The following is a 12994-nucleotide window of genomic DNA, read 5'->3' on the forward strand; positions in this document are numbered from 1 at the left end:
CAGAAAAGGTAAAAAGGTATTCAAGATCAAAAACGATGGAATTAAAGTCTGGACCCAGGGCTAAGGCTCATGAGTCTCTTAGTGCGCCCAGAAGCTTCCCAGCGGACAGCCTCACAGCCTTTGGAAGGCCGGGTGCGTGGAGGGACCTGGGCTTCTGGCTCAGGGAAGCGGGAACTTCGAGTTAGACAAGCGCCAGTTCCTCCTGTGCTGCATAGAAATCGAAAGGAGGAGGTATGTCCGGCAGGTCCAGCCACCAGGGGTCCTGGGAGTGGGCAGGAGGGAGCTCCGAGAACTGGGGAAGGGCGGGCTGGGCCGGCCCCTTCCTCCTTCCTCTGGCAGCCCCACCCCCACTCTGGGCCTCTGGGGACACGGGATCTGAGCAGTGGACACACCAGCCCTGCGCCTCCGAGCCCTCATGGACCCTGAAGGTAAGAGAGCTTCCCAGGCTGTCTTCCCTGTCCCTGCCTGTGTCGCCATGTCCCCGGGCCTGCCTCCCCCCACTCCCCTCCCGCATTCCCAGAAAACCCATTCTCCTCCTTCCCACTTACTCTCTGCCCCCATCACCCTCCAACCTCTCTGAACCCCAAGCACTTCTGGCTTCAGAAAGCTTCTTCTCGTTCTGTAGTCCCCAGTGAGTTCTGGGGACAAAGGGGCTTGAGTCCCAGGAGAAGTACGGTCCGGGTGGTCTAGAGGAGGCCCTGTCCGAGCAGCGCCGGACTTTGGCCCTTGCTAGCAGCGGGGAGCAGGGAGGCAAAGTCCTGTCCCTGCTGCAGCCGGTGGGGGAGGGGGCTTGAGCCCAGGGTCGCTGTCTGGGGCGGGAGCGCCACTAAGGAGGTCCCGTGTGCGATGACAGGGCCAGGGTCTGGAGTCACAAGGCTCGTGTCTGAACCCGGGCTCCACCACGAACCTGCTGTGTGACCTCAGGCAGGTCACCTGACTTCTTAGAGCCCTCTCCGTGCATCTGTAAAATGACGGTTTTAGTTCCCAGCTCTCAGGGCTGTCGGGAGGACAAACAACTATCTGGCCGTGCCTGGAGGACCGGAAGCCCCTTCCTAAGCTCTCTGCATTTTCCCTTTCCCCTCGCTGGGCTGCTGCTTCCCCAGCTCTGACCTGCCTCCCCTGCTTGGGGCTTCTGCTGGCCCCACACATCTGGAACGTCCGGCTGGCCTGTGCAGCCAGCTTTCAGGGGGGGGTTCCAAGGAGCTCTTGGATTAGAAATGACCTCAGAGTCGGAGCCGAGACATCTCGCTGGGGTGTCAGACTCGGAGACCGGCCCCTACCCGCTCTGCTTCTGTTCCTGCCTCTGCGCCCTCCTACGTGGACAGGAACCGCCGGGTCGTCTCTGACGGCCCAATCTCCCTCACACCCCAGTATCCGAACAGTGGCCCTGTCCTCGGCACTTCCCCGTCACCTGAGCGCCCCCCAGACCGCTTCCCTTTCTGTTCCCTCCTCCCTCTGGGGAAAGGTGTTTGCTTCAGGCTGCCTTCCCTGGGGGATGTGTGCACACTCCCTGCGGCACTGGGTCGCTGGCCCCACAGGAACTAAGCCCTGGAGGGAGCAGACAGGTCAAAGGGATGGGGGGAGAGCTGGGGACATGGGGCCAAGGGAGGGGAGAGGGCAGAGCTGGGGCCAAGCAGATGGCAGGCAGGTGGCCCAAGTGTCGGTGGGGCGGGGCAGGTGCCGCCAGGCTGGTTGTGTGCGCGTGTGCGTGTGTTTGTGCGCGTGTGTGCGTGTGTGCGTGTGTGCACGTGTGCGCGTGTGTGCGTGTGTGCACGTGCACGCCGGTGCTGTGCTCTTGCTTTGACGGCCCTGGGAGCGGGGCCCTCCCCGCCCTTCCCCAGGCCGCTGCTCCTCGCCCCGGCTATTGCGACAGCCTCCCGTCTAGTATCTTTCAAGAACATCAGTCACAGTTTAAATATCGAAACTCCAAGTGACTTCTGACCAAAAGTTTTCGAGATTTTCCCATTGCCTGTTGAACAGAGGCCTCACGCGTTCCCGTCATTCAGGGCCCGCCCCATCTGGCCCCTCCTGTGGCTCAGCCCTCTCTCTCCCGCTCCTCCAATGAAGCAATCCGCTTTGAAATTCTGTAGGTCGGTTTACCACCGGCGCGATGGGCAGTCCGGTCGGGCCCTATTTGGAGGTCATTTCTCCTCTCTGGGGAGAGAAGGGTTGATACGGAAAGAACTTTAGCTGGAAGCTGCAGGGCTTACCGGCCTCTGTCTCCATCTGGTGTCAGCCCCATGGATCAACAAATAAATAGCAGGAAGACCAAGGCGGCCAGGGTCACACACCAGGGTTTAGAGACATCTGTCTAGGCATGGGCGAGTCACTTCTTTCCCTCCTCATTGTGGCCCTGTGATGGCTTTCCTTTCCTTTTCTTTGAAAAATTATGTATGTATTTATTATTTGAAAGTGAGAGAGAGAGAGAAGCAGGCTCCCCATCGAGCCCGGAATCAATGCGGGGCTCGATCCTAGGACCCTGCAATCATGACCTGAGCGAAAGGCAGATGCTTAACCACCTGAGCCACCCAGGCGCCCCCAAACATTGTTTTTAAGATTTTTTTCTTTTTTTTAAGTAATCTCTACACCTGTCATGGGGCTTGAACCCGCAACCCGGAGATCAAGAGTCATACGCTCTGCTGATTGAGCCAGCCAGGCTGTCCCCCAGCCCAGGTGTTTCTGACTCCCGACCCCGATGCTCCCACACACCCAGGCCAGAGCCCTGGAACCATGGGTGTGGCTCACAGAACTCTGCAAATGTTGACATGATAAGCACATAGCAGTTTAAAAAACCACTTAGTGCTAGATGGCGGCGGTGGGAGGGGTGGGGTCAGTGAGAGGACTCTGGGGCCATCCTGCCTGAGTGCATGACCTGACCCCCCACTTCCCAGCTGTGTGAACTTTGTGAACTTCAGGTATGTTATGTGGCCTCTCCCTGTCTCAGCTTCCTCATCTGTAAAATGAGGAAAGCAATGGGACCCACCTCTTGAGGTCGTTGTGAGGATCAGGTGTGCCCATATATGCAAGATGCTTGGCACAGGGTTTCAGAAGGGCCGCGAGAGTGTCAGCTGCTTTCTGTCTGTCTATCTGTCTGACCTCCGCCCCCAGTGCGAGGCTCAAACTCACAACCCCAAGATCCAGAGTCGCACACTTCGACGGAGTCCACCAGGCATCCCTGAGTTAGCCGTCATTATTATTAGACATTATGTCCTTCCAGATTCTATCCTAGACGAATGGTAGCGCACACCTGTTTTAAGAAAAATTTAGGAATGTGAAACCTTTAAAATGGACAATTTTTTTTTTAACGATTTTATTTATTTATTTGACAGACAGAGATCACAAGCAGGCAGAGAGGCAGGCAGAGAGGAGGAAGCAGGCTCCTTGCTGGGCAGAGACCTCGATGTGGGGCTTGATCCCAGGACCCTGGGATCATGACCCGAGCCGAAGGCAGCGGCTTAACCCACTGAGCCACCCAGATGCCCTTAGGACTTTTCTTTTTGTTACAACTACAATACAATGATCACAACTAAATTTTTTTACACCTAAAATTTTAAAAAATATTTTATTTATTTATTTGACACAGAGACACACAACGCGAGAGGGAACACAAGCAGGGGGAGTCAGAGAGGGAGAAGCAGGCTTCCCAATGAACGGAAAGCCCGATGCGGGGCTCCATTCCAGGACCCTGCGATCATGACCTGAGTTGAAGGCAGACACCTAACGAGTGAGCCACCCAGGTGCCCCTACATCTAAATTTTTTTTAAAATTTCCTTTATGTTATTAAACATCCAATCCGTGTCCAGATTTCCAGTTGTCTCATAAATGCTCTAATTTGGTTTCAATTTGTTTGAATTAGGACCCAGATGGGATCCATATGTCGTGATTGGTTACCATGTGTCTTCAGATTCTTTAGGCGGGGGGCTGGGGGTGGTGGGTGGCACCGGATGGCTCAGCCGGTCAAGCTTCTGACTCTTGGTTTTGGCTCAGGTAGTGACCTCAGGGTTGTGAGATGGAGCCCCGTGTCTGGTTGAGACCCTCTCCGTCTCCCTCTCCCTCTGCCCCTCCCCTATGTGCTCTTGAGCATACTTGCTCTCAGATAAATGAATAACTCTTTTTAAAAAAGATTTCTTTTAATTTTTACTTATTTTTTACAAAGATTTTTATCTATTTGAGAGAGAATGTGCACAAGCAGAGAGGTTGGGCAGAGGGAGGTACCCAAAGCAGGGTAAGATCATGACCTGAACCGAAGGAAGTCAGACGCTTAACCAACAGAGCCACCCAGGTGCCCCCTAAAGATTTTATTTTCAAGTCATCTCTGCACCCAGCGTGGGGCTCGAACTCACGACTCCTAGATCCAGAGTCTCATGCTCTACTGACTGAGCCAGCCAGGCGCCCCTGTTTTGAGATTCTTTTAATCTTTTGTTTTCCTTGCAGTGTGATCGTTGGAAAAATGAGGTTGTCCTCTGTTAGTTTCCTGTGCTGTGAACTTTGCTGTCTGCGTTCCCATGGTAGAGTTTAACGTGTTCCTCCGTCCTCTGGTTTTCTTACAAATTGGCCGTGGCATCTGGATGTCTCCTCCGACTCTGGCTTAGCTGGTTGGGCTAGAGCATTGCTGGGTGCTGGTGGAGCACCCAGTATCTGGTTGTCTTTCTTCTTGACGTTGAGTTTTGTTGCTCAGCATCTGGATTGATTGGTTCCCTGGTGTTCCAAGATGGCTCCTACCTCTGGCCGCTCGTCGGTTCTTGCTTCTTTGGTCTAAGTGAACTGTTTAATGATTTTTGGTAAATTTGCGAAGTTGCACGCCCATCTCCACAGATGATTTCCATCACTCCAGTACAACAACATGCCATTTGAGGTTAATTTCCAGCCCCGGGCAAACACTGTTCTGACATCTGCCTCCTTGATTTGCCTTTTCTGGACATTTCATGTAAATGGAGGCACAATATGTGTTTCTCATGTGAGCACTGGTTCTTTTTTTTTTTTTTTTTTTTTAATAATCTTTACACCCAACAATGGGCTCGAGCTTACCACCCCAAGATCACCAGTTGCACGCTGTACCAACTGAGCCTGCCAGGCACCCGGGAGCATTGGTTCTTAACCCTCATGGGCATCTGAATCACGGGGGTAGGAGGACTGTCCCAAACCTTGGATGCCTGAGAACCACCCCCTGAAAGATTCTGATTCAGTGGCTCTGGGCTGGGCCTGAGCAGCAGAGAGTCTGAAAAATCTCAGGTGGATCCCTGCTTTCTCGGTTCTGCCAAGAAGAGCGATCACCCCCACCACCTCCACTTCCTCACCTCTCATGTACTAGTCCTTGACCATGACACTGTGGCTTCTGCCTGCACCGCACAGCACTAAGGCTGCTCCAGCACGGGCTTCCCCGCTGCTAAGGCTCATGCCCACCTGCAACCTTCCTTCTACTTGCGTCTGCTCTCATCCTACTTCTTGAAACCCTCGGCTCCAGACACCCACTCCGTCCTGGTGCTGCTTCTCTTTTTAAACACTGGTGCTTCCCAGAACCCTCCTCTTCTTGCCTGACCTGCTGATCTTACCCGCTGCCGGGCTTAGTCATCACCCGTGTCTGCCGATGGCTCCAGATCCCCATTCCTCGCCCACTGTCTGTCCGGACGCCAGCACCCACCTTCAGGGCACGGCCAGGGCACATTTTCCTGCTGGCGTTTCAACCCTAACCTCTGCAGAGCCGAAGTCTCTCCCCACCCCTCCCCACTCTCCCACCGCCGGGCTCTGCTGTTGCCCAGCTGCATCCTGCTGCACGAGCATCCCGGACATTCACTTACTGTGCTTGTAAATGGGAGAAATCCCCTGTGGCGAGTTTCAGATGAGAAAACCAGAGAGAACCACGGAGCCCACGGCTGGCACCCCAGCGGCGTGCCGGTTGCTGCCTCTGGCTGCCCCCATCCTCTGCCCCGCCTGGTGCCGTGGGGCGGTTTGCAGCTAAACCCATGGCAGAGACCCAAAGCTTCCACATCCCATAAGATGCTCCTTCCGGCAGACCCTGCCTTAGAAACAGCTCTTGCTTTTGCCCCTGCTTGCTGTTCCCACGGTTCCTGCCCAAGGTCAGGGCTTTGTCTCTGTCTGGCCGGTGGCCTCCCCCTCCTCTCGCCTCCCAGCCTACCCAGTGGGTGGCTAACGTGACCCTTCCAGAACAAAATCCTCATTCTGTAATTCCCTTGCTTGGGGTGCCTGACTGGCTCGGACTGTCAGTCGGTAGAGTTTGGGACTCTTGATCTCAGGGTGGTAAGTTCAAGCCCCACGCTGGGTGTAGAGATTACTTAAAAATAAAATCTTTAAAAAAAAAAAATTCCCTTGTGGTTAAAATTCTGCGATGGCTCCTAAGATCTGTCCAAGTTGCTCAGCTAAATAGTTTAGGCTTTTCTCACTCTGGCCATCCCAGTGTTCTCCAGAAGCCTACAACATTTCTCTACATTCTTGCTTTTCTGTCTCAAACACCTGTTCTCAGCCCAAAATGCCATCCCCCCACACACACACCATCACCTCATAACTCTGCCTGGCAAAGATTACTCATCCTTCAAGGCCACAAAAACTACCTCCTCCTTCCTCACAGACACTTAGTCATTTCTTCCTCTGTGCTCCCTCAACCCTTGGGCCGAGGCTCCATCATTCTTGAGCAAACACATCTACCGAGCGCCGGTGTTCCCGAGAGCTTTGCTGATGGTAACTCATTTAATTTTAATAAAACCCTGTAAGGTGATTGTTTTCCTTATCCCTGTCACAAAGGAGGCACCTTCGAAGCCCTGGAGACTTTCAGTCCCTTGCCCAAGATCACTTAGCTGAAGGTGGCCGAGCCCAGACCCTAGGGCCCCGGAGTCTGGGTTCTGATTCCTTCCACTGTGCAGTCTCTCTGCCTGGATAAGTATCGCTGAACACCAAGTATTAAGCAAAACAATACAAAGTCACCAATATTTGGCCATTCTTGACCAATCAAAGCAGCACATTTATGTGGTTCTGTGTGTTAGCGCTCGGAATGGAGCAGAAAACTCTCTTGGGATGACTCATTTTGGCCCCTAGCATAGGGCATAAGTGAAGAACAAGGAGCCGACTGAGCACGTGGCCTGATGGGGGTCTCCAAGAGCCCCCTGCCAAGGCAGTGGTATCTGAGAGGAGTGGAGGTGGATGGGGGCGTCCGGGGTGAGTGAAGGGAAGGAACTTCAGGCAGAGGCACAGCCTGGGAACAGCATAGGCTAAGGCCTGAAAGCTAAGGAGAGCTGCCCACTCTGTCCCCAGCAATTAGTAGCTGACACAGGGCAGACGTTCAAGAGGGATTTGTCAAGGGGCTCTGTGGGTTGGAGCCGCTGCCTTTGGCTCAGGCCATGGTCTTGGGGTCCTGGGATCAAGCCCCGTATCGGGCTCTCTGCTCGGCGGGGAGCCTGCTTCCTCCTCTCTGCCTGCCTGCCTCTCTGCCTACTTGTGATCTCGGTCACAATAAATAAATAATCTTTAAAAAAAAAAAAAAGAAGGATTTGTCTAACGAATCAATGAAAAATGGAGAGAAGGATCAGCTGGAGTTAACGGGATGAACGTGGGGTTTTAGGCGGGAGAGTGATTTAGTTTTTATCGTCTTATTGTAAGGTCAGTTTTAATGAGGTATAATTACAAGGAATAAAATCCACTCTTTTCTGTGTATAGTTCTGTGGGTCTTCACAAACACATCAGTGGTGTAGCCACCACTACAGACAAAATACAGAATAGTCTGGCCCCAACCTCAGACTCCCTGGTGCCATTCCTTGGGGCCAGCCCCTCCCCCACTCTTAGGAAACCACAAGTCTCATCTCTTGCTGTGGTTTTACCTTTTCCAGAATGTCATATGGATGACGAACTCAAATAGCACGTAGCCTTTAGAATCGGGCTTCTTGATTTAGAAAAATACGTTCGAAACGCGTCCCTATTGTGTATGTCTGTAGCTGGTTCCTTTACTGCTGAGTGGAATTTCGTTGTGGAGGTGCTCCACGGTTTGTTTCTCACGGCCTCACCAGTTGAAGGATTCATGTTCACTTTAAAAAACAAACATCAGGGCCGCCTGGGTGGCTCCGTGGGTTAAGCCTTCAGCTCAGTGTGAAGTCTGAGACTTCAGCCACTGAAGTCTGCCTTCAGTTCAAGTTGTGATCCCAGGGTCCTGGGAGGGAGCCCCACATCAGGCTCCCTGCTCCGCGGGAAACTGCTTCTCCCACTCCTGCTCCCCCGGCTCTCTCATTCTCTGCCAAATAAATAAATAAAATCTTAAAAAAAAAAAAAAAAGCAAACATCATTGGACCTGGTGTGGATGGAGTGGGAGCTTCGGCATCTCTGCTGTATGTCCGGGGCCTGTATGTCCTGGCTGGCTGGTGAACAGTGGAGATAGGAACCACGACTTTGTGGCTTTTACTGACTGTTCCCAGCGGCCAGGGCACAGCTGGTTCTGGGCCAGGAATGGAAGCCACTTGGAGCAGAACGTGGGAAAGGAGGCTCAGGTACCATCCCCGGTGCTGGCGGAGGTGAAAACTGGGTGCTTGGCTTTGGGGGAGAAAGGTTGGGCAAGAAGAGCCCTGTTCTGAGAGTAGATCAAGCCAGAACGCCTAGTCTTAACTTCAGCTTGGAGCAAAAGTGAGGAAGCGAAACAAAACCGCCCAACATAAGGACCAGTAAATCGCCCAACGGGCCATCCTGTTGATGCCATCAGGGATCTCCCCTCCTCCGCCGCGGCGCCGCGTCCGTCCAGGGCTCGAGCACGTGAGGCTGCAGGTCTTCTCGTGGCCGATAGATGGCGATGTCGCGCCGTGCCTGAGCTCACCCGCCGGTCCAACAGACCTAACAGCGGGTTAACCGCTCTATGGCCGCGGAAAGCACCGCCGTGGGCGCTACTCTTTTTTGGGACAGAAAGAGAGAGATCACAAGTAGGCGGAGCAGCAGGCCGAGAGAGAAGAGGGGAAGCAGAGAGCCAGACGCGGGGCTCGATCCCAGGACTCTGGGATCACGACCTGAGCCGAAGGCAGAGGCTTAACCCACTGAGCCACCCAGGCGCCCCGGCACGAGTCTTTTTCTTACCGGGAAAGGACTCGCCCACGCTCCTGAAGCTGTGCCTCACAGAGCAACGGCTCAAGCCCAGTTCCCCCTGCGCGTTCCTGGTACAGACCCCATCTCTAGAGAGAGGCCCGCTCGTTGAGACATTGGGTGTGGGGGCGGGGTGCTCCACGCAAGCGGTGCAAAGGCAGAAGAACCCACAGCCACGGCCGTGCAGCGCGGGGGGTCAGACTCTGCCGCCCATTTGCTGTGACCTCAGCCTGCTTGCCTTTACTCAGTGTCCACAGCTGTCCACTGGCGTCCTGCCTGGCCAGTGGCAAAGGCAGCCGGTGACTCAGGGGTCTTCTCCTTCCGTCGGTCACTATCTGTCCAGGTTTACCGCAGACTGTAGGCCACTCCGTTAAATCTGAATTTCAGATACTCAACAGGTAACTTTTAAGTGTAAGTATGTTGTTAAGTATCATTTATACTTAAAACCAAAAACATAAAAACCTCTGATGTTCGCCAGAAATTTAAATCTACGTCGGTGTCCCGTGTTTTTATTTACTTAATCCGACCACCTCAGTCCACAAGGTCCTCTCCCGGGACCCCCGGATCCTGACCCTGATGGGCCCCCAGTTTCGCTGGTCCTTAGATGTTTCGACAACCACCCCCGACTCCCGGAGCGGCAGCCAAAGTGTGACCCCCGTCTCCGTCTCTCGCCCCCAGGCCTGGCGCTGCTGCTGCCCCCCACCACGCTGGCCGCCCTGGCCGACAGCTGGCTCCGAGAGGACTGCCCGGGTCTCAACCACGCGGCTCTGGTCACGGGGGCGGCCCCCTCGCAGGCGGTCCTGTGGGCCAAGTCCCCCGGGGTGCTGGCTGGAAGGCCCTTCTTCGATGCCATCTTCGCCCGAGTCAACTGCCAGGTCTCCTGGTTGCTCCCCGAGGGCTCAAAGCTGGTGCCCGTGGCCAGGGTGGCCGAGGTCCGCGGCCCCGCCCACTGCCTGCTGCTGGGGGAGCGGGTGGCCTTGAACACGCTGGCCCGCTGCAGTGGGGTGGCCAGTGCCGCCGCCGCCGCCGTGGAGGCCGCCAGGGAGGCGGGCTGGGCCGGGCACGTGGCGGGCACCAGGAAGACCACGCCCGGCTTCCGGCTGGTGGAGAAGTACGGGCTCCTGGTGGGCGGCGCCAAGGCCCACCGCTACGACCTAGGGGGGCTGGTGATGGTGAAGGACAACCACGTGGTGGCCGCGGGCGGCGTGGGAGAGGTACGTGCGGCCGCGCTCCTGCCCCAGCCCCGCTCGGGTCTCCCAGCCGCTGCCCTGCTCTACTGGGGACCCGCCCCCCCAACCTCGCCCTGGGGAACAGTGATGGCCTGGGAGGCGGGGCTGCTGGACCCCCTTTTGTTTTAATTTTTTTTAATTTTTTTAATTTTTTAAAAAGATTTTATTTATTTATGTGACAGACAAAGATCACAAGTAGGCAGAGAGAGAGGAGGAAGCAGGCTCCCCGCTGAGCAGAGAGCCCGATGTGGGACTCGATCCCAGGACCCTGAGACCATGACCTGAGCAGAAGGCAGCGGCTTTAACCCACTGAGCCACCCAGGCGCCGCTGGACCCCCTTGATCCCTCTTATCCGGGAGCTTTATCCGCCGAATGGGCGAGGGGCCGTCTCTTCTCTACCGGGGCTCGGGGACCTGCTCTGATGTTCCAAAGCGAAGGGCCTGCTGCCAGGGACCCTGGGGTTGGTGGCGCTGGCACCTTGGGCAGGTCACCCTAGCTCCCTGGACAGGTTTCCCAGGTAAAAATGTTCTCGAAGACGCCTTCCAGTTTTATTGATTTATTTTTGTCTTGTTCTCGGTGCAAGAAGGCGTTTTTATTACAGCAGGAGGACAGGACCCCTGGGCAGAAAGAGCCCCCTTCCAGGGTCCGTGTTCTCGAGTCAAACCGAACTCCCCTCCCGCTGCCGATGCGGCTGGTGTTTGGCCACTTTTCTGATCCACCCGAGCAGAGAGAAACCGCCGGGCTGCCTGGTCCCACTGTCCACCCCTGGCCGCTCTCCTCACTGTCCCCTTCCCCATCTGCCCCGCAGGCGGTGCGGGGCGCGCGGCAGGCGGCCGACTTCGCCCTGAAGGTGGAGGTGGAGTGCGGCAGCCTGCAGGAGGCTGTGGAGGCGGCCGAGGCGGGGGCGGACCTCGTCCTGCTGGACAACTTCAAGCCCGAGGTGAGGCAGGCTCTGCTTCCCGGGGGGGCGGGGAGGGGGGAGCGGCCGCGTCGGGGAACCCCCACTTCCCCTTGGCTTGTGTCCCCGCAGGAGCTGCACCCCACGGCCGCCGCGCTGAAGGCCCGCTTCCCGGGTGTGGGCGTGGAGGCCAGCGGAGGCATCACCCTGGTCAACCTGCCTCGCTTCTGCGGGCCCCACATCGACGTCATCTCTCTGGGGATGCTGACCCAGGCTGCCCCCGCCCTGGATTTCTCCCTCAAGCTGTTTGCTGAAGGGACCGCTCCCGTGTACCCTGCCTTACCGTAGCTCATCGACTTCTCCCTCGAACCCTGCCCTGGACCCCGTGGCTACGCTCTCTCTTAAATAAAACCTTTTAAAAAGAAAGCAAGCAAGCAAGCAAGCAAGCAAGCAGGTATTAGTCATAATTCCACTGACAAGTTTTTCCAGTGATAGGAAATACATTTTAAGGTCAATGTCATCTTATATTTGAGCATTCGTGGCATCAGGTCTGAGGTTCAGCTGGAACATTCTACGTGGCTGGTGCCCGTGTTGTACTGGTTATTAAGTGTTTTGCCTCTCACCTCTGGGAGGAGGTGAGAAGCTGCCCATTTGCTTCTGGGGTCCCCAACAGACTCCAGCATGCACTGTCCATTTGCTGCTCTCTCGGTTCTGGTTCCATAGTGCACAGGGTAGCGGGGCCAGAGCATAGCGGGGCCAGAGCAAAGGCCAGTTGAGGGAGTAAGTGATGCGGCAGGTGGAGCTCCCCATTCAGATGCCAGACTTCCTTTCCTGCTAAGTCAGGACTCAAGGGTCTAAACGGAGGCTCTAAATCCAGCCTCCCCTCTCCTACACCGAGTGCTTGCTCGCTCTTTGGTCTGGCCTCCCTACCCTTCTAGGCTGTCTCTGGGAGGCAACGCGACAGGAGAGCTCCCCAGGACAAGTGGTAACTGAGGTGACTCTTCCTGGAAAGACTCCAGTCTGGAGAGGTACTTCGCTCCCAGAACCCACGGTCTTCTCTGCCGTTTGCCAGAAGGAGCGGGAAACAGCTCATCCACAAAGCTCCTTTCCCAGGGGGAGGCTGCGGGTCGCAGTCTGCCTCAATGGAGGTAACCTATCCCTTGGCCCCTTCCTCAATCCTACAGACCCTTGCCAGGAATGGGGCAGATCAAGAAAGCAATGAGCTCATCTCAGATGTGAAAGGCACAAACAAGCCAAGACCATCCCTCACACAGCAATTATGTGTGAGCCACGGCTGTGGGCAGGCTCAGAGCACACAGTGGGGATGAATCTAGCAAAGATACTGGGTAGAAGTGGTGAGCCACTGCCTTTGGCGATGCCCTGACCTGAAGGGACCATTCTCCCAGGACACAGCCCAGAGACACCCCTGGGGCTGCACCTGTGCTCTTTTAATACGCACTGGGGCCTCTTGTCCTTTCTCCAGGGAAAAGAGTCGTGCTCAGTGAGACAGACTTCCCGGCTCCATGGAACTTAGTTAGATCTCTGAGCCTCAGCTCCTCAGCCCCCAAGGGGCATAGCTGAATGCCCACAGAACCAGGGGCACTTCTGGGCATCAAGATAAGCAAATCAGGATTCACAGACACAGGATTCATGGACATAGTAGGAATGGGAAGGCAAAACACTTGGGATCTAGAAGGGAACCAGAGCCTGACAGAGGCAGAAGGGAGAGGTGTACGAGGAATCTCAAACCCAGATGCCTCCAGGACCCAAGCAGATAAAATAAATGGGAGAAGCTGGA

General features: G+C 55.5%; 1 protein-coding gene across 1 annotated transcript; it reads left to right on the forward strand.

Moving 5' to 3' along the window:
• The first annotated feature begins 271 nt into the window (after positions 1-271).
• Positions 272-11622, forward strand: QPRT (quinolinate phosphoribosyltransferase). Its single transcript, XM_059154786.1, has 4 exons — positions 272-428; positions 9748-10283; positions 11107-11238; positions 11329-11622. The coding sequence occupies exons 1-4, from the start codon at positions 416-418 to the stop codon at positions 11542-11544; spliced, it is 897 nt and encodes a 298-aa protein (XP_059010769.1). The 5' UTR covers positions 272-415; the 3' UTR covers positions 11545-11622.
• Positions 11623-12994: the final 1372 nt, after the last annotated feature.

This window comes from Mustela lutreola, chromosome 17 (assembly GCF_030435805.1).
Source record: "Mustela lutreola isolate mMusLut2 chromosome 17, mMusLut2.pri, whole genome shotgun sequence".
Lineage (NCBI taxonomy): Eukaryota > Metazoa > Chordata > Mammalia > Carnivora > Mustelidae > Mustela > Mustela lutreola.

Bases quoted from the DNA above. Each gene is read 5' to 3' on its own strand.
- QPRT (XM_059154786.1), top strand. The intron at 10,284-11,106 runs GTACGTGCGGCC...TCTGCCCCGCAG, and splicing joins CCGCGGGCGGCGTGGGAGAG to GCGGTGCGGGGCGCGCGGCA. The intron at 11,239-11,328 runs GTGAGGCAGGCT...GTGTCCCCGCAG, and splicing joins TGGACAACTTCAAGCCCGAG to GAGCTGCACCCCACGGCCGC.